This window comes from Episyrphus balteatus, chromosome 3, assembly GCF_945859705.1.
Source record: "Episyrphus balteatus chromosome 3, idEpiBalt1.1, whole genome shotgun sequence".
Lineage (NCBI taxonomy): Eukaryota > Metazoa > Arthropoda > Insecta > Diptera > Syrphidae > Episyrphus > Episyrphus balteatus.
The window spans coordinates 55,254,066-55,275,591 of NC_079136.1; the positions used below are offsets into that span (position 1 = coordinate 55,254,066).

At 31.2% G+C, this 21,526-nt stretch overlaps 2 protein-coding genes across 2 annotated transcripts in view; one reads left to right on the forward strand and one right to left on the reverse strand.

The window, feature by feature from the left end:
• The window catches only part of LOC129913450 (5'-3' exoribonuclease 2 homolog), a 44,848-nt gene that overhangs the window by 9,706 nt on the left and 13,616 nt on the right, over window positions 1-21,526 (forward strand). The window contains exons 4-8 of the mRNA XM_055992139.1: window positions 26-115; window positions 176-332; window positions 388-562; window positions 623-807; window positions 871-1,008. Of these exons, the coding sequence (XP_055848114.1) occupies window positions 26-115; window positions 176-332; window positions 388-562; window positions 623-807; window positions 871-1,008 (745 nt within the window). The remainder of the gene's footprint in view (window positions 1-25; window positions 116-175; window positions 333-387; window positions 563-622; window positions 808-870; window positions 1,009-21,526) is intronic.
• LOC129913451 (uncharacterized) lies at window positions 9,171-9,901 on the reverse strand. Its single transcript, XM_055992140.1, has one exon. The coding sequence runs from the start codon at window positions 9,787-9,789 to the stop codon at window positions 9,217-9,219; it is 573 nt and encodes a 190-aa protein (XP_055848115.1). The 5' UTR covers window positions 9,790-9,901; the 3' UTR covers window positions 9,171-9,216.

The following is a 21,526-nucleotide window of genomic DNA, read 5'->3' on the forward strand; positions in this document are numbered from 1 at the left end:
GATTTCTTAAACTTTTGTTTTGCAGTTCAATCCATTGGAACAGTTGATGGGAGTTTTTCCAGCAGCTAGTAGCTCTCATGTTCCAGCTCCTTGGGCAACACTTATGTCTGATCCTGTAAGTAAATCATACATTGCTTCAAAGTGATTGGATGAATATTATTTGTCTTCTTTTTAGAAATCCACAATTATTGATTTTTATCCTGAAGACTTTAAAATTGATTTGAATGGCAAGAAGTTTGCCTGGCAAGGTGTGGCTTTGCTGCCATTTGTTGATGAAAGAAGATTATTTAAAGCTTTGAAGCCATACTATCCACTATTGACAGATGCGGAAGGTATGTTAATGAGGTACTAAAGGTGAATAGGATTTAATTTTTTCATTATTTTTAGTTCAACGGAATAAATGCGGCGACAGTCGATTATACATTTCAACTGAAAATGATCGCTACAAAACTTTGAAGTCACACTACAAAAATAATATTGAACTTGATGTCGAAGTTCCTATTTCGATTCAAGGAATGGGTGGTTTAATGTTGTCAGCTGTAGAAAATATTCCATTAGATGGGTAAATGATCTAAAGATTTTCTTTAAATTGTTCTCAAAGTAATATATCTTTCATTTGTAGCTTATTACAATCACCAATCAAGGGTTTACTTGATATTTCTGGGAATGTTGTCATTACTGTAAGATATAGAGATCCAAAATATGATCCAGATTATATATTCCCAGCAGTGAGATTACCAAATGCTGTTGATCCACCAAATGTATTGGGTCCTGAAGATCGAGAAGAAGGTTATAGACCACAAATTGGTAAGACTTGTTTTGTAATTTTTCAAAATTTTTATGAATTTGTTTTTATTTTGTGAATGCTAGGATTTACTCGGAATTCACAAAGAGGATCATTGGGAGCTGCTGGGCATAGAATGGTTAATAACTACACCGGTGGTGGTGGAAATAATAGAGATGGAGGAAATAACTATGCACAAATTGCTCCACCAAATGCATATAATGGTAAGTTTTTTGTTTATTTATTAAAAATTTTGTACCAAATTAATAAGTTTGGAGATTTGATTAAATTATAATAATTTCATTCAAATAATAATACTGTTTTTTTTGAAGTGACAAAAATGAGTGAGTCTAAAAAAAACTTACATATATAGCGGGATTTACCGCTACAGTATGATTTTGCAAGTAATATTATTCTTCTTATAAAAATGTTAACTAGTAAGCAAATTAATTTTATATATTTTCAATGTTGGAGAAAGCTTAATTAAATTACTAAGTGAGAGTAACCAAAACATGTTGGACTGAGCGAAAAGTAGTAGGTTGGCAGTCATTGCAATCATTAGTTTTCTTAAAGTCGCTTAATCTCTAGCAATCGTCTTGGAGTTCATATTAGCATATTTTGTAAAGCTGTAAGATATGAATAGAGGTAAAGGTATGACGCAAAGTCCAACTTAAAACAGTAAAACTAATGAACGAATTGCTCAATTTTTTTTTTTAATTTCTTTTGCAAATAATTTTTAATTAACAACTTGTTTTCTTGGGACGTTATCACGTAAAATTATCTTCCGTAAAACGACTTTTCAGACAACCAATGCCTTTTTTTGTTTGAAGTGGATTATTTTTAATGGAATTATGCTGTTGGTAGAAATATTTCCTATAAGAAATAAAACGAAAAACGTCTTTCAGCAACAAAAGTTTTTTTTAGAAATAAAATATTAATTTTGATTTTTCACAACAAAACAAATTAAGCAAATTTAATTTAAATAAAATTTATACCTTAACAATGTATAAATTAATTACATTAGTAAACACTGAGCGTATTTAAAAAAAAAAATTGTATTCCCTTTTTAGCAATTAGTTGGCATCAGGAATGGAATACTACAAAATCGACTTTCTTAGGTACAGTTGTCTAAGGCAGTCTCGAGCAGAAACTTACGAGTGTTTTGATCCCCTCGAGATCATAATATCACTCGATAAGGAAGAAGAAAAATCCAGAAAATAGTTTACAGTTGGAATGCTAACAAGAGAAAACAAAGATTTGTTGCTTAATTGTGCAATTTTATCCTCTTCTTCTTTCTTGAATCCGTGGTCTTATTAAACTGATTAAAAAGCAGATATCAAACAAACTCCATCTCGTTATTAATTGTTAGAACTTTGGCACTTAACGCTCGATTTGTGACATTGCAATTCAAAGTTATTCTTGAATCGAGTTTTAAGAGTTAAAACTTTGACAAGATAGGAGGCGTAACTGATTTAAGTCTGTCTGGTTAAATTCAAATCAAAATCATATTCGTTTGAAGTTTGTAGACCTTCATAAATGTTGGAAACGTACGAATAAATGCTGTCATAGATTTGTGTCATTGATTAGTGGTCATTTAGCCTGTGTTGAGTAGTGTTCCCAGATCCATGCCCTGCCTACCGGTTCTTGTACAAAAAGTTTCAAGTTGGGTTGACCTATAGTTTATAGGCTTGAGATTTTTTAACTCTTGAACTGAAAGCGGAACATACCATAGTAAATGATCTTGTCTTGAATGTATCTCTTAAAGTTGCTAACAAGGACTTAAAATTTGGGGAGAAGTTTAATAAAAAAAAATAATAATATCTAATATAATAAAAAAGGCGTTCCAAAAGTTTTATGGATCAAAATCATCACAACTTACATATACCAAGAAAATTTGTCAATTACATTTGCATGCCACTTACAAAAATATGAAATTTTGATACAACCTTATTTATGATTCTTTGAATGGTATTTTGACATTGAATGATTATAGACATAAATTAAGAAAGCGTTCATATCCAAATACATTGTTCGTCGGGATTCATATAATGTACATAAAAACTTCTTTTATTGTATTGTTAAAACTTTTCTAGAAGAACATTGACCTTTATTTAAATTGCCATTACAAACGCATACAGACAATTAAAAAAAAACTCAGTTTTTGATTATAATTTGCCAAACAATTTAAACATGAATAATGAATGTCCTTTGATAAACGAGTTAAAGAAAAAAATAATAACATGATTACTATTAAAAAAAAGGAATCCTCAAACCGTTAGTTTGTTGCATATTTGTACCTTCAGTTCATTATGAATTAGAGAAATGCCTCTAACATACGAGTAGTCAGCAACATATCTTTTCACATAGACTTATTCTTATTCAAGTCCCACTTTGTTCCACAAAGGACAATTAACTTGTGTCGTTGTGTTGTTGTTCTGTATGGATGTCAAACAACACTGCAAAATTAAAATTAAAAAAAAAAAAACTCAATCGGAAGTGCCTCATAATCAGCAACTTCACAAAGCAAAGAAAAAAAAAACGTATTTTTAACAAAAATTCAACACAAAACTCTTGCTTTTATTTTCACTCTTTGTGAAATTGTGTCTGACAAAACAGAAACAATTATTTCTGGTTCCTGTGTGCATACTACAATAGACCGACAAGAGAAAAAGAGATTGGGCGCAAAAGACTCCCTTGGGGGCATCTAAGACGATTGAAATGAAACATAACAACAATAAAAGCAGCAAAAAAAAAAATAGATCCTCTTTTAGCTGTACAATCTTTTCATCTTTGTTTTTCACAATACGACAATTATTTTAAAAATTCTTTTACCTATGCGATGATTTTTTTTTAACAAAAAAATAAATAATTAAAAAAAAATAGCACCTAACGGTACCATATGTATGCTTCTTCTAACGTCGTTTTTGTTTTTAAGTTGTTATTAATGCCTGGTTACACTATTTCAGTTGTCATTTTTAAATTTACGTTCTTAAAAATTTTAGTTCTTTTTCTTTCACCCCTTATTGTAATATTCGGCCCTAGCGAGTATTTGTCGGATGGGAAATTTATCCGATTTCAAATCGGAGAGTTTTTACCGAAGCACACCTCAAAGCATGATTCGTATGAAATCTGAGCATTTTCTGCTCCGACGGATACCTCGCTAGAGCCGATTTTATAGCTTTTAGGATCTCCAGTAACCATACTAGGTTTTAATCCCGTAGACACTTCTTTTTTTCGTTGGAATAGTACGTCTCCATGTTGCAGTGGAGGGGTTGGTTTGGGTTGAGGTGGGGTAGTCGACTAGGCGTAGTGGAAGGTTGACTTCATAGCAGCGTAAACTCATTGGCTCGACTTGTATTTGGCTCAGGTAGGTAGGTAGAGATGGTGGTCATAAGCAACTAAGCTTGATGACTCAATGGGTTGTTTTGATGGTAAAAGCAGCAAGTGGCATAGTCCAGTCTCCGGATAACTTGTCGCTCACCATATTTGAAAGCCTGCTACCTCGCAGCATCAGGACATAAGGAGAGCAGTCAAATACCCAGTTCCCAGAGGCAGTTCTAAATCCACTTTGTTGCATTGAGGAATTAGATCAAGTCTTTGGTTCTGAGATAATATGTCACTGAAATGTATCAAGGTGGTATAGCCAGCTTTGCTGCATGTTCTTCTATCGGCCAATGTCCTGTACACACAGCAACGATCCTGCTTATTTCTTTTCTGGGTCTGGAGAGCAAATTATTTGTGTTTGATATATTATAAGTGGGCCAGATTTTCATGGATATAGCGCAGCTAGTCAAGCTGTGTCACCTATTATTAGATTATTATTAAGTAATTTGAGTAATTCTTTCCAAGTTGAGGTTTACTCCGAAAAGTTCGCATAAGCTTCCTATTTATCAAATGTTGGTCTGATACATATTGGCGTTCTAGTTTTCTACTAGCTAACACACATGCTGGATACATTATAATTTTATAATTGGAACTCTTGGGTCTCCTCGCGATAGCTTCCTTCCATCGAACTATAAGCTATTCTGAATTTTAAGGAATTCTTAATGTTTCTAATAAGATAAGTCTTTTGGCAGCTTGACCTCAGTCAAAAATATTTACAAACAGGTAAAAGTAAACTTGTTTCGAAGTTGCTGCTGCAACCAGGCATTAGTGACATTAAATAACAATAAATCATAGATTTACGATTCCTTGAAGCAAATTCTGCACTTTGAATATCCTTGTTTTGGTTATTCGATGAGGTGGCACAAGTCGGAGGACATCGAAAATGCGTTCAAAAGTGAATTTCTATTATAATAAATTTGTATTGAAGATGTTGAACACTTTCTGTGTGCTCGGGCTCACATAACATTTTAGCAGATTTTTTTTTAAATAAATGCAAAACCATGTAGGATAAACGTGCCGTGTGTCGTTGTCGTTATAGTCGTCGTCATCATCATCGTCTTCATCGTTGTCGTCGTCCTTCCATCATCATCATCACAAGTAGATGATATTTTTTTTTTATTTTTGTGAATTTTCTTCATATATAATTTTTTTTTTTACTCTTATTTCTGCTCATTAGCGAAACATGGCACTTAACGTGGTTATTTTTTGCCTCATGTACCAAATATACCTTTGATAAAGCTCTGGGGTATATATTAAGTGGGTACTACTAGAAGCAGTACTGCTACTGTCTTCATCATCACCAGGACTTAAGCGGCTTGGGTTGCGGTGGAATGCAATGCAGAGAGAGAGAGAGAGAATACACATAGGGAACCACATAATGTGCACACGAATCTACTAGTGGGATAAATTTAGCTTCCAGTGAGCTGGAACAAAATTGCGATACTATACTTTGGTTAGAAACGTTGCCCAGAGTTTTGATATGTTAAGTGGTTGGTTGTGTGGTTCGTATAAATCATGAGATGCAAGCAAGTACAAAAAAATAATATGAGTAGATGGGTGAGGGTGTAGGAGGGGCTATACGTTTGTATGTATATTTGTTTGTATGTATAAAGATTTTTTTTTTTTTCAAATATATACGCTGATTAATGAAAGAGCACGTAGATGATGCTTTGCAAAAGATGTCACCCATCTACTTAAAGGTTTTCAGTGATGGGAGAGATTTCCCCCATTTGGTTTGTGCACATCCTTAGGACTAATGGCATATTATGAATTAGTCTCAAAGTATGTATTTTTTTTTGGTTTTTTTTTTTAATAAAAAATGTTTTTTTCTATTGATCAATATAATTTTTAATGAGTTATAAGCTTTTTAGTTCTTTTTTTTTTTCATTTCATACATGAATAGTTTACTTAATGAGGAGACCAAGTAGAGGGAGTTTTATTTTTTGTTCAAATGCATCAGAATAACAACTTTTTTAATTTTTGCAGCTGACTAACTTTTATTCAAGGACATTTTTAATGACAAAGAAATTTTGTAATTGGAGAAGCTACGTATAGTAGATGAAGTTACAACGATGATTGAAACAAATAAAAAGTTAAGAAGACTGGAGATTATTTGTAATTGTTACTTCGTAATTACTCTATCATGACATTTCATAGAAATTTTAGTTCTCAATTATTTTCTTTGTTCAAGTTCTAGTCTGTTAAACCGATATCGAGTTTTAGTTAGGACTTAATATTAGCTAGCTGGCTCACACCAGATTTATTACCTAGGTTGTTAGTATTTAAATTAGTACCAATTGATTTTTGACCGAAATACTAAGCTCAAGTTTGTGTCAAAATTTTGACCTAGTACTAATTTGAACTTGACATAAGCTTAATCAAAACTATCATCTAAATTTTTCTTGATGGTCGTTGAAAAACAGAAAAAGAGCTTTTTTCTTCTGCTTTTACTGTTTTCAAGGCTTTTATTATACAGTGTAAAAAGTTTATTGTAAGCTTAGTAAGAGTGGATAATTAACAGCTACAAATAACTAAATGTTAAAAAAATAACCCCACCTTGAAGACATAGTATCAAGTGGCGCAATGGCAAGGGCGATGAACTATGACGTCCGAAGTCTAGGGTTGTATCCCAACCTCAAAACTTTAATTATATTTTTTTTACCGGAATACTGACTTTTGCGAGGAATTGACAAAGCCTACAAGAAATAAAAACAAAATATTTTTTAACACTTTTGATCTTATTGTAACCAAAAGCCAAATCGGAAAATGCAGTTTGCCATTGGTGAAAAAAGATGGCTAAAAAAATATTTTAGTGTTTGAAATATTTTCGATTGGGATTTAGAAAACAATAATATCTTTTATAGATTTAATTGTTACCAAATTGCAAGCAAATCTGTTCGGCATCTTAGGATATATCACTTTAATTAAGCCATCGAAACCTAAAAAAATATTTGATGGAATATTTTTTAAGAATTTTTAAAGATATGTTACATGAGAGTAACGCTGGTACCGAAAGGTACCAGCCATATGCCAGTATCGCTTATAAAATGTAATAAGAAAAAGTTTTAGAAAAAAAAAACGTTTATGGGCTCGTTTTCAAAAAATGGCTTTACCAAAAAAATTAAAAAAAAAAAAATGAAAATTGTTTTAAAAATCCAAGAATTAGATTTTCGAAAATTTGTGTTTTTTAATATAACGGTTACTTAAATGCATTTTTAAAAGATTTCATTTAAATCGGTCAATTGTTTACGAGTACATAAGTAAGAATTGAGCAAAACGGTTCCTGCCATTTTTTTAAGTAGGTGTATAGTATCTACTTATGTATATCGCAAGTAAAAACCACTCACCCTTATTGTGACTTACATCACGAAAACTTTTCGCCTAAAATATTTTATGTGTTCAAAGAAAATTAAAAAATATTTTCTTTAAAAGGTTTTGCATAAAGATATTTCATTTCAATGGTATTTACATTTTCTACAAAACTGTTTTTTTTTGTAATCTCCAAAATTTAAGTGAGAAGAAAGTTCGTGATAAGATAAACAATCTTAAAACAACAATCCTAGACTTGGAAACATTAGTTCGCAAAAGACAAATATTACCAATGGACCTTTGTTGGGTTTTCTAGGAATCTTTGACCGAATCATTCTGAGAAAATAAAAAAAAAAATGGAATGGAATTGTAAAGTCACATCTCAATAGGAGCAAAATGTAAGACTTATTGTCAACATATTAGACCTTAAAGGCCGACGAAAAGTTACCTCCTTTTCTTTCTCAATTCCCCAGCCCATAAAAATAAACCTCCTTTAGATCTCCATCATCAACAACATCAATTGGTGTCAGTATAAATGGGTGTGAGCTTCGAGATAAAACAATTTTCGTGATAATTTTCCGATTTTACAACACATCTCTAGAAAATCAAATACTTGAGCACGTACATTTGTGGCAATTATGCGAACTCATAGGTGCTTTCGCATAAGTGCAGTTTATCTGTGTGTTGTCATGTATATAAATGAATGTCTTCTTTTACACCAACCCACAATGACAACCATCATTGAATAAGGCTATATTCCTTACACCAAAGGCCTGGGCTATGCACTAGTATGTTTTCCTGAAAAGGGACCCATCAATTTATGTCGACTTAATCCGTGTGAATTTGCTGATTTTCTTCTTTTAATTTATTTATGAAGCCTTCCAATAAAACCGACACAAAAAGCCAAGTACAGTAAGGTCCTTTACATAGTGAACAAGGAACACCAAAATCGACAGAGAGAAAGATTTTATGAATTTCATCATCGATTGATTGTAATTACTACAATTTGACAATTCGCACACATTTTCCAAAAAACTCAAGGGTATCGATGAGTTCGAGAGGTTTTGCGTGTCCATTTGTCAATATGACTTGCAAAAGCAAAAGGGGCTACCATCATATAAAAAGTTAAAAGCTCAAGCCAAACCCCCATTCATCACATCATTTCGTGTCGTGTCGGTAGGAAGTTTGTCCTCAAGTATCGAACGGCGACTACTTCTGTTAGTGGTGTTGGCGCTGCTGCTGGTTCTGGCTGGCAAACAAGAGGATTCGTTACAAAAAACCTGGGTGTAGTTGGAGTGGCGAGATATTCTCGTATATACGTGAAGTGTTTCCTGGTTTCCTGCGTCATTCTTCCAAACCAAAAAAAAAAGATGGGTTGGTTTTATGAAACACATTCCTACTGACTTTTTTTTTGAGGGTTGATGAATTCTATATTTGGAAATTCCAACAAAAAAAAAAGGGGATTCAGAAGAAGAATTGAAATCAGAATACCCACTATTAGATACCACAATATAGAATGGCTTTTGTTTGTCAAGTTTCAACACCCATCGACACGCTTATTTGACGCTGAATAAGGCCTAAATTTGTTTGCCAACTCTTGAGAACATTTTCTGATGCATGAAGAAAGTTCTGGTGCCGTAAAGACGTCTTTGCAGATATTTTAGCAAACACAGAGATTCACAAAACAATAGAGTTTATTAAAGAAAGTTTATATTTTCGATATTAAATTAAAGGAAGGTTTAATTTTGTCTTGAATTTGCTTCAACTTGAAAACCATCATATTTCTTGTTGATTTTTAAAAAGTCTTCAAAAGTAACAATTCCATCTTGATTCGAATCGGCTTCCTCAATCATTTCATGTAATTCTTCATCGTTTAAATATTCTCCTAACTCAACAGCAACTCGTTTGAGATCTTGAAATTTTATCTGTCCACTGCCAGAAATATCAATCAATCGAAAAGCTTTCATAATTTCCTCTTTTGTATCTTTTTGGGACATTTTAATGGCCATCAAGTGAAGAAAGTCATTGAAGGAAATTTTTCCTTTACCATCGCGGTCAATTTCCGCAACCATTTTGCTCATTTGTTCCATTTTAGGCTCATAGCCGAGTGCACGAATTGCTACACGCAATTCTTCAATACCAATCCAACCGGTACCATTAGTGTCGAAGGAATCGAAGGCTAATTTCAAGTCGGCTTTTTGTTCGGTTGTTAATTCATGACGTGGACCGACTTTTCTACGAGCTTGTGATTGTTTTTGTTTTTCAGACTTTCGTGACCACGATACTGAGGAAGTTTCGTCTTGTTGAGACATAATCGAGTTTTTGATTCGGGTTGATTCGTATTTCTTTGTATTAAGTAAAAAATTTCTTAATCCTTTTTTTTGTTTAAAATAAATTTCAAATGAAAGATGCGATAAAATAGTTATAATAGAAGAGTAATATTTTAAAGTAATATTTACAGTAATTAGTACAACTCAAAATTTGCTACATTTAGGTGTATAAAATTTTCTTTTACGACCAAAACTTTTTTACAGTTTTTTTTACAGAAAACATTTATTGAACTCCATTTTTGAAATATTTCTGTAAAAATATGCAAAAAAAAAAATCCTGTTTTCCTTTTAGACCAGGGTCGATAATTTTTGAAACCAAAAAAAATCATAGTAGAATGAAACCCATTGGAAAGGGAGGTGAATATGATGAAAATTAAAGGAAAAATAAATTACGGGCGAGCCGAGTTCGGGAAGTGGGTGGGTTGAGTTTTTAATGGTAAAAAATGGTATATCTCGATTTCCGGCAAAACTACAAATCCTATAGAAAAAAGTTGTATAGCAAAGTTGTAGGTAATAAAAAGATCTACAACTTTTGTATGAACAATTTTTTCACATAACCTCAAAATTTATGTGAAAAATTAAAAAAACCGAGTTTTTGGTTTTTTATTTTTATCTTTTTCAAAAACAAAAATTTTTCTACGAAATTTGGTGAAAACTTACCTTATTATGTTCCAAATACACTGTAATTTATTTGGTTTAAAATATTAATTTGTTCACCTTATTTTGTCTTAATACCAAAAAAACACCCTAATTTTCAATCGAAAATTCACGTGTCAAAATATCAGCTTTTTTCAAAAAGTCGGTGGGCATTTCGTTCATATAAATGTCTATTTTCTGATGGTGTAAAAAAAATTTTACATTAGTATACTTTAGAACATGTTTTAGTAAAATTCAAAAAATGAAAAAAGCTTGAATTCGAAAAAAATTTTTTATCATTGCTTACAATTTTGGCCATTTTATTCAAATTTACACTTTAATTACTCAAAAAACGTAAGATTTCATGTAACATTGATTAATCTTACTTTTTTTGAGTAATTAAAGTGTAAATTTGAATAAAATGGCCAAAATTGTAAACAATGATAAAAAAAATTTTTCGAATTCAAGCTTTTTTCATTTTTTGAATTTTACTAAAACATGTTCTAAAGTATACTAATGTAAAATTTTTTTTACACCATCAGAAAATAGACATTTTAACGAACGAAATGGCCACCGACTTTTTAAAAAAAGCTGATATTTTGACACGTGAATTTTCGATTGAAAATTAGGTTGTTTTTTTGGTATTAAGTCAAAATAAGGTGAACAAATTAATATTTTAAATCAAATAAATTACTGTGTATTTGGAACATAATAAGGTAAGTTTTCACCAAATTTCGTAGAAAAATTTTTGTTTTTGAAAAAGATAAAAATAAAAAACCAAAAACTCGGTTTTTTGAATTTTTCACATAAATTTTGAGGTTATGTGAAAAAATTGTTCATACAAAAGTTGTAGATCTTTTTATTACCTACAACTTTGCTATACAACTTTTTTCTATAGGATTTGTAGTTTTGCCGGAAATCGAGATATACCATTTTTTACCATTAAAAACTCAACCCTCCCACTTCCCGAACTCGGCTCGCCCGTAATTTATTTTTCCTTTCATTCTTATCATATTCCCCTCCTTTTCCAATGGGTTTCATTCTACTATGATTTTTTTGTACTTTTTAATGTTTTTGAAGGCATCGGCACTGGTCTATTTGGTAACGGTTGTATTTCAAAAACCGAGGCTAATAGAATTAAGACTATGGATTCGTGGTTATCAGCCGTAAAAACTTCAGAAAAGTATATATTGGTTACTGTGCCAAAAATATTGTTTGCCAGTGAACTTAAACTTTAGATTAATTTAAGTTAGTCCTTGGCTTATAAGCTTAAACTTAAGATATCTCGGGCAATAAAAGAGATATCGGAAAGATTGAACCAGTTTTTGGAATAAAAAAGGCAGTTCTTATAAACACCGTTAGAAATTATCTTGAAGTAAACTGCTTCACATTACACCTCAACTTCAAAAACAATTATTAAAATAACTTTTTTTTGCGTTGCACGGAAAAGAGTATCAGAGTTTATCAAAGCATTGGCTGTAGTACCGGAAGGTAGTCTTCTGAGTCCTTAATTGTTTTTACAAAAATTAATGTGGAATTCTAGAATTTAGTTTAGTTTCGTTGATACGAGTAATAAAATAAGTCTTCGATTAATATTGGCGTTATTCTCAATTCCTTTTTTAATATTGGAACGCTTTACCAACGTGCTATCTCACTGTTGGAAATTAGGGTGATAAAATGCAACAAAAGCTAAATTCCAACAAAAATAAAAAAATTTCTTACGTTGCACATAGGAGTATTGTCATCAAAAACCTGGCCATAATTATTTTTCGTGGTTTTTGTTATTATTTCTGTTTAAAATAAGTATTCCTACAAGAAAATACAATATAAACCTAGTTTTTGTTATTTTTATTTTTTTTACCAAAAACTAAAAAAATTGATTAATGGCCTGTACTCCGCCTGTCGACAATATTTTTCTCAAAATTTTTTCCTCATCCCTAATACGCAATTCTCAATTTTTTTCTCTCTTCCCCAACCTTAATTAAGATCACCCAAAATAAAATACACTTATAACATCAGTAAATATAATTTAAAAATAAAAAACGTTGCATAAAGTAAGGAGTATTTTTTATCAGAAAGTGAAAAACTAATCGACCCTCGATTCTCTAAAGAGCACCTAAGAGCACCCAATTTTTGTTGCATTGTGTTAAAGAACATATAAACTAACTCATAAGTATCAATTCATTGCAGAATAACGGGGTATACTAAAACAAAATCATTAAAGTTCAAATAATAACTTACCAAAAATATCAAGTTTTTAGATACTAGTTCTAAGCCCGAATTAAAATAGAAAAAACCATCTAACATTTTCAAAACTTTATTAATATCGTTAATAAATAACTGAAGAAGAATTCTCCTCTTAAATTTTTTTAGATTTATATCGATATCGCATATAGAATAACACTTACCAAAATACTTCGAATTCAAATAAAAATGAGGTAGATGTAACAGTTAACTTTGAACTCATTTTTTAACAAGACACGATCGAAAAACAAAAAAATGAGTGCAGCATATTGACACAGGTTTATTTTGCACCAACTTTGCCAAACTTTTTGGTGTCAATTTTGACCAGGTTTTTACTGCAAATACTCCTATGTGCGTTGGTTGTTTCAATTTTAATTTAAATATGTTTCATGTTAGTTTTTTCAACACAAAATTAACGTTGAACATATTATATTTTACGTTGCGTTTTTTCCCTCAGTGTATAACGGGTCTAGCGAACGAAGGAACTTTCATGACTTTTCACAGATTGTAAACCACCTCAATATCAACCTTCTTCCTTTTTCTCCTCCCCTCGATGTCGAGGGGATCATAACCTTCCCACGTTACTGCTTCACACTAGTGATCCGCCTGTGGGGTTCGCCGGGTTGACCTCAGAAATCGGCGGCAAGCCTCAAGGTTTTGTATTGTTCCGTTTCTGAGGCCAACTGAATGCTGGTGTTTTTGCATTTGCTTGTACCAGGAGTTTTTAGGCCTACCTTTCTTTTTATTTTCTCAATATCAACCTGTATACCAAAAATCAGCCTGTTACGAATTTTTTCCTTTCTCTGGCTTTTTTTGCGAATTCTTACTGGGTTATCTTTCTTGGAATGCATTAAAGCAGCAGACGTCCAATATTGATAGAAAGAAAAACCACCTAATGATCTCAATAAAAATTGTTGATTTTTGAGCAGCGTTTGCTTAAAATCCTAGTTAGTAATAAAAATAATACAAAAAAACCACGCAACTTTTAAGAATCGACGTCGCATTTTGATTTATTTATAATAAAAAGTAAAAAAAAAAAAATAAAGTTTATTATACAAAAGGCTCTTTTACTTTGACATCTCAAAATATACAATTGTTTTCTTATATTACCTCGAAAGACTTCATTAATATTATGTCTGATTGTGAACAGAATTGAAAAAAATTCTACCTTGACAATTTCAATACACCTTACAGCTTAAGCCAATTTGTCTTCCATTCAACAAGACTTTCTCATTTTTTTGTATATATAAAGTAATCAAATTCTACCGCCACTGAATAGGTTATTATAACCATAAAGACATATAAAGACACAAAGACATTTTTCATATTATTTTGTTAAATAAAAATTTCTTGTATTTATTTTAAAAAAAAAAAAAAAAAATCAAATTGAATGAAAGCACCAGACTCTGAAAGGTTGCTGCAATTCCCGACCAGATTGTTCCATATAATATTCATCTTTTTTTTTTTTTTTTTCGTTTGTATTTGTTTCCATACAGTTGCCCTATTCGTCACGGGCGTCGAATAAAAAGCAAAAATTAATTCGTTAATTAAAAACATTTTTTACCGTTCAGCATTGACGGTTGCTCCTGCCGCCTGTGCCTGGTGGTATAATATAGAGTATATTGTACACCAGAGAGTAGTTACAGAATCATCCAACCAACCAGCCGCGAAAAGAATCCTTTCAATAAAAAGACCCCCCTCCGATCCAACAACAGCAAAGTATATATACAACATCAGAATTGTGGGCGAGAGTGTGAGAATTGTGAAAAGAGGGACTGGGATTTCAAAAAAATATAAATAAAATGTTTCGACCTCGACGAACCTCGTGCAAAAATTAAATAAAAAAAAAACTCCGACGAGGAAAAACATCCTTTCAATTCAGAGAGAAGAAAAAAAAATATAATTTAGTATAAATCCTTTTCATATTTATTTCAATTTAATTTGTACCGCTATTCATGATTTAAATAGAAGCAAAAGCACGGGACACCGCCCCCGTTTGCGACGCGGCTCTTGGGCTTATTAGTATAAAGCGGGTGCGGCAATAAAGATGGCACATCCATCATCCCTACTTGATATTAACCTGGAATACTAAAATAGTACACAAAGTAACGTTGCATTTAACTTTTGAAACTGAGCCATTTGGTTTGCGGAAAGACTTTTGGGTGTTTTAACCCCCCTCTGATATGATAAAACAGCCACACAAAAAAAAGTTCTGACCTGGCGGTGCGACTATGTTGATCAAATGTTTTTTGGGTCGCCGAAACTGAATCAGAAGTCCATTTTGTCCCATCACGTTAGGTTTTCGAGATAACCTCAAAAAATATCACAGCCACACAAATTTTTTTTTTTTTGATCGGGTTGTGTGACTATGTTAATTATATGCTTTTCGGTTCGCTGAAAACAGATTTGAAGTCTATTTTGCTCTATCACGTCAGGTTTTTGAGATAACCTCAAAAAAAAAAAAAAAAATTGTTTCAGGTTTTTTGTGAACTCTTTTTGAGTTTTTCTAAAAAATCTGACGAGATTGAGTGAAACTCGAAACATTTTTTTTCTGCGTGCCCAAAAAATACCCTGTCGCAACAAAAAAAAGTTTTTAATATCTTAATTTTTTTATTCTTTTTTTACTTTTGCCCTTTTTGGTCAACCCCCACCCATTCCCTCTTCACTAAAAAATTATACGTCAGTTTTTGAACTCACAATAATTGTTAAAGATTGCTAAGATAAGACCATGATAACCTCCTTTTTTTAATGGCTATGGAAGTATTAGCAATTAATTTGAGGTTTTTCTGTAGATCATGCAAGTAAAAAAATTGTAACTCTATCCTCCCGACTATAACAGTCAAATATGAATTAAAAGAAAGTGAAGTCAACATAATTACAACAACAAAAATTATAAATATTACGCGAAAAACCGCGATGCGTCTTCATTTTGGAGCTATTCAAGCATTTGTAGCACGCTCTCCCTTATTAAATAAGGTTTGCAACGATAAGCTCCTTTACAACGACGAAGACTATAATAAAGATAACATAAAACGGTAAATGTGAATAAAGTCGTCATTTTCAGTTGCAATTTTATTAAACGTGAATAAGCTCTCTGTGTCCTTTTAATTGGTGCATATTAAATCAACATTTTTTGTTATTCATCCTTATTGTTTGTTGTATACAAATGAAAATACATAAGCAAGATGAATGTCTCTTTCGTATATAAGAAATATCATTCAGTACCAATTATGATTTAATTAAATATGTATATAAATTGAATAAGGCTTATTTCTTTTGAAAACAGATTTTTCAAGAAAAGATTATAAACATTACATAAAATCTGCACAAGGATAAATTAAGATTTTATTTAAAAAGGAGATAATGAATGAATGACCAAAATTTTAATATTTTGAAATAGGTAATACATTTACAAGAATGATCTTAATAATTTATTATTAAATCAAATTTACAAAAAGGGGCCTAGAACACTTCCTTGTGGTACCCCATTCAATATTCCTCTAAAGTCTTCGTCTCTATGACAGAAAATTCGGTTCTCTTAATATTCTCAAAAAAACCGTATAGAGTCCTTCAAGAAGTACTTGACTTAATTTGAATTGATTTAATTGACGGCTTCGTGTCATACTTTGTCAAAACTTTGAAATTTATATAACAAGACAGTTATAAGAACAAGACCATTATAACTTCTGTGATTTTCTATAGGTTTGAAATCTATTTTAACCTATTCATAATAAATAAAGGAGGGTTATTTAAACTTTCCATAGGAGCGTTCTAAAAATTTCTGGAGTTATTAAGTCGTATCCTGGAGCTTAATTTGACTTAAGCTTCTTAAAATAGAAAACACCGAAATGCGACAGCTAAAAAATATATTTAAAAAAAAAAGTCGGTCAATGAGATTTGCAACATTTGATATTCGCTGCCAAAAATTACGCTTTCTTTCAACCATACACATGAGGGTGGGTCAAAAAAATCGTCGAAAAATCGATTGCTATAGACACCTCTAGAATATACACACCAAATATGAACTCTTTATATTAATGGGAAGGTCCTCCGCTTCGCAATTTTCCATTTTTACATCAAGCTTCTTCTAAAAAAAAATCATATTTTTTTAAATCAACTTTTTAGCAAATTTCTTTACATATTCTTGTGGGAAATTGAACGCTCTACAAAAAAGGCCTTGTACACTTTTTTCGTTTATCTAACCGTTTAATAGATATTTAAGGTCCAAAAATCTTTAAAAATTCGTTTTTTGTTCTTAATTTTGTAACAAATTGAAAAATTATAATAATCAACCGCGCAAGACATATTCTTGTAGGAAATAGATTGCTCCCCAAAAAATGTCTTATTGACTTTTTTCATTAATCTAACCATTCTAAAGATATTCGTGGTCAAATTTAAAAAAAATTATAAAAACATTTTTTTCTTTTCAAAATTTTCTAATTCACTGAAAATGCATTAGAAATTAGAAAGATATATTCTTTTAGGGGCTTGAACGTTCTATAAAAAATTCCTTGGAATCAAATTGATTACTTTAACCGTTTAGAAGATATTCGAAGAAAAAAAGTTAATAAGACATTTTTTGTGGAACAATCTATTTCCTACAAGAATATGTCTTGCGCGTTTGATTATTATAATTTTTCAATTTGTTACAAAATTAAGAACAAAAAACGAATTTTTAAAGATTTTCTCGATTTTTCGACCTCAAATATCTATTAAACGGTTAGATAAACGAAAAAAGTGTACAAGGCCTTTTTTGTAGAGCGTTTAATTTCCTACAAGAATACATATGTAAAGAAATTTGCTAAAAAGTCGATTTTAAAAAAAATGATTGTTTTTAATAGAAGCTTGATGTAAAAATGGAAAATTGCGAAGCGGAGGACCTTCCCATTAATATAAAGAGTTGATATTTGGTGTGTATATTCTAGAGGTGTCTAGCAATCGATTTTTCGGAGTACCAAATTTAAAGAAAGAATTTCGATTTTTTTGACCCACCCTAATACACATTGAATGTTCATATTAAAAAAAAATAAATAAAACAAACCTTTCACCGCGAATCTACTCGTTTTCAGAGTCAAAGAAAACTTAAAAAAAAGAGAAACGTCTAACCTATTGAAGCGAAGAATTGAGGCAAGCGAGGATAGGTTCATATCTGTGCATATATAGTTTTTTCCACCATTTAGTAAGCATCCGTTTCCGCGTAAAGGATAACCATCATAATCTAAAAAGAAGCAAGAGTTCCGCCATGATGATGATGTTGATGGTCAGATAGGGAAAGTGAATTTCAAGTGTATATAAACCGCCTGCTGCCGTTGCCTGAGAAAGGGTCGATTACAATATTTTGTTTTACAGTTTTGTGTAACTGGAGATGAAGAGAGCAAACAAACTAAAAATATAAAAACTTACAAAAAGGAAGAAAATAAAAAAAAAAACAAAAACAAAACAAAAGACCCAAAAAATGAAAAGGCATAAAACTTAAAATTGAGAGAGCATTTTAGGAAATTTTTGTATAACGTTCGCATCCGCACTTGAGGTTTATATGCGATGATGATGATGATGAAGGAGTAGGTACTTGATATGGTTAGACCAACCGCTCGCGAATTTGTCGGCTTATGTTTTAGAATCGTTCTTATTCTTTATTTTTTTTTTTCCTATTTATATTTGGTGGTTGGGGTAGTTTTTTTTGTATGTTAACTTTTTTACTTTTAAGTGGAATTTTTTAACAGTTTGGCCTTCTTTTGAAATGCTGGGAGCGCGCTGTTTATAGATCGTGAAAGTTGTGTCAGTTTTGTATTCAATTTCAATTTGAATTAAATAAAGAGGAGTTTGAATTATAGAAAGAAGTTAAAACAAATAGAGAATTTTTCTTCAATAAAATGGAGGGGAAAAAAAATATCGAAAAATTATCGAAATAATTTTCTCTTATTTCAATCAGGTTAAATACTATGACCTTTAATACAAATCGTGAGTTCCAAGACTCAAATTGAGCTCGTCTCGAAAAAATATGGATGAAAATAAAAAAAAATGACTAATATCGGGCAAATTTTGAAAATCGACGAAATATTCGACCGTAATTGGAACGGACAAATGCTGAATTTTACTGACGTATATGCAGTTCAGAGCAGTATCCGGGAAATCAGAACACAAATGAATGTGCAGATCAACGCACATTCAACTGAACAATCACGGATGAGTCTGAAAATTAGACGGACGAAATTCAACAAAGTAGTACAGAAATGATAAGACAATGAACATTAGGGTGGGTAAAAAAAAATCGAAATTCTTTTTTTTGATTTGGTACTCCCCTACAAGAATCCGTGTTGCTAAATTGAAAATAATGAATTTTCAGTGAACTGGAAATTTTTAAAAATATAAAATGTTTTCATATTTTTTTTAAACTTTGACCTCGAATATCTTTAGAATGGTTAGATTAATGAAAAAAGTTAACAAGACCTTTTTTGTGGAGCAATCAATTTCCAACAAGAATATGTCTTGCGCGTTTGATTTTTATAATTTTTCAATTTGTTACAAAATTAAGAACAAAAAACGAATTTTTAAAGATTTTTTCGATTTTTGGACCTCACATATCTATTCAACGGTTAGATAAACGAAAAAAGTTTATAAGGCCTTTTTTGTAGAGCGTTCAATTTCCTACAAGAATCTGAAAAGAAATTTGCTAAAAAGTCAATTAATAAAAAAATTATTTTTTTTTAGTAGAAGCTTGATGTAAAAATGGAAAATTGCAAAGCGGCGGACCTTCCCCTTAATATAAAGAGCTTATATTTGGTGTGTATATTCTAGAGGTGTCTAGCAATCGATTTTTCGGAGTACCAAATCAAAAAAAAGAATTTCGATTTTTTTGACCCACCCTAATGAACATGTCATAAATTTATCTAATGACAACGGAAAAACGGACAATCACGTACGGATTGGACAAACCATCCGAAGAATCCTACGTATAAATGACGATTAGAGAAAATTATATGAGAACTCCTGATGAATCCGGAAAAATTACCGTTGACGTATTGTACGATCGCATTCGAGAAATCAATGAACGTGTTCGGCAATTTAACGAACGAAGTCAAAAAATCACTGACAAAATCGAAAAAATACGGACGATGCCGAATAATTACGGAGACACGAACTCGACAAATCATTACCGTGTCTTTCAAACGAATGAATGAATCTGATTACATTTTTTTAGAATCTGTTAATCACGGAGGTTTTCTTAAAATCGATGGAGGTATTGGATAAAATAAATGGAAGAATCTGGCAAATCACTAACGTATTCTTGCAAATATATAGCGTGAAAAACATACGTAAAAATTAGTTAATCGCTGACGAATTCGGAAAATCTGCTCAAATTTTGGCACTGATGTAGCGTGCAAGTGAACGTGAGTATTTGCAAAACAATGAACGATTTCGGCAAATTAATGTAAAAAATCATGAAATACACGAATGTCTTCAGAAACTACAGGTTATCGTAAAATTTAAAAACATCATTTCGCTTTTTCCCTTTTGAAAATTCCAGGCGGAAAGTTTTTCGATATTGGAAAAATTCCTCTTGATATTCCTAATTTTGACTTTATCCAAACATCATAAGGGGAGATATTTTAACTTTCTACAGGTTAAACTCGCAATAGATTGTAAAGTTTTGATTGAATAAAATTTTTCCGAGTGAAACTGAAATATCTACTCAAAAAAATGTGATGAGTTGAACATATTTATGTCCAAAATGACAATTATTCAGCTTTACTGTGAGTTTCACCTAAAAGAGAAAAGTCAAAATTCTCTTTTCCCCTTATGTGAGTCCCGAGCGAAAAGTTGTTCACGCACTAAAAGTTCCTCGTATTTTGAACTTTTTTGTCAGGTAATATGCAAAGTAATCAATTGCTCTTTTCTCACTTATGAAAATTTTGCTGAAGAACAAGAAAACCGTTAAGCGAAAATTGCTAATTCTAGCATTAGCTTTTTAAATTCCGTACGAACAAACATATTTCTAGTTACACTCACAATAGGGCTGAAAATGTATTTGTTGACACTTCGTAAATAATAAAAAAAATTAAACTATAAAAAGTTAAAGCTTCTATAAAGCTTTTTAAAGCTTGTTACAGTTTTCTTATGCAAGTCATATTTTTTTTTTGATTACTGGCTTAAAGATTTTTAAAGTATTTAAAGAAGCCTTGCCAAAATTCAGTAACATTTCATTTTAAACGGTTCCCTAGTAGTAGTTTTTATTGAAGAATTCGGTTAGACCTTTTTAATTACTGTTAACAAAGTCTGAAGAAATACCAATGCTGAAGCTTAAAATAGGATTTAATGCAATGAAAGCACTGTCAAATTTGGTAAGACTTGTAAAAGGCTTCTTAAAGCACATTTTTATTAGAAAATAAACTTGTAAAATTCCCAGAAATTTTAACGAAGTTTTATCGAAGTTAAAATTTAGTTTCTGTTAAGCCTTACATAACCTATAAATTTGTTGAGCTATAAACGAAATTGTGTTTAAAATTTAAATGCATAATAGTCTACTTATTTTACTGAATCTAAATCAATTGCTATTTTATGAAATGTTATACCGGTTCTTTGCTTGGAATAACACCCCTTTACATATTATTTTACAAGCCAAAATATGTACATATACACTTGTCAAACTTGATGGTTTTACGTTTAATTTTATTATTTCATTTTTAATATCAAAAATGTATCAGCAGCATTTTTCAAAACTTCTTCATTTATAATTTATTCAAACCAGTTAAGTTAAGGACTAAACGCTCGTGTTTAACAAAAACACGCACCAAAATTTGATCGAATGTCAAAACTCAAATTGGACTTGAATAGTTTG

Bases quoted from the DNA above. Each gene is read 5' to 3' on its own strand.
- LOC129913451 (XM_055992140.1), bottom strand. From the start codon at position 9,789: ATGTCTCAACAAGACGAAACTTCCTCAGTATCGTGGTCACGAAAGTCT.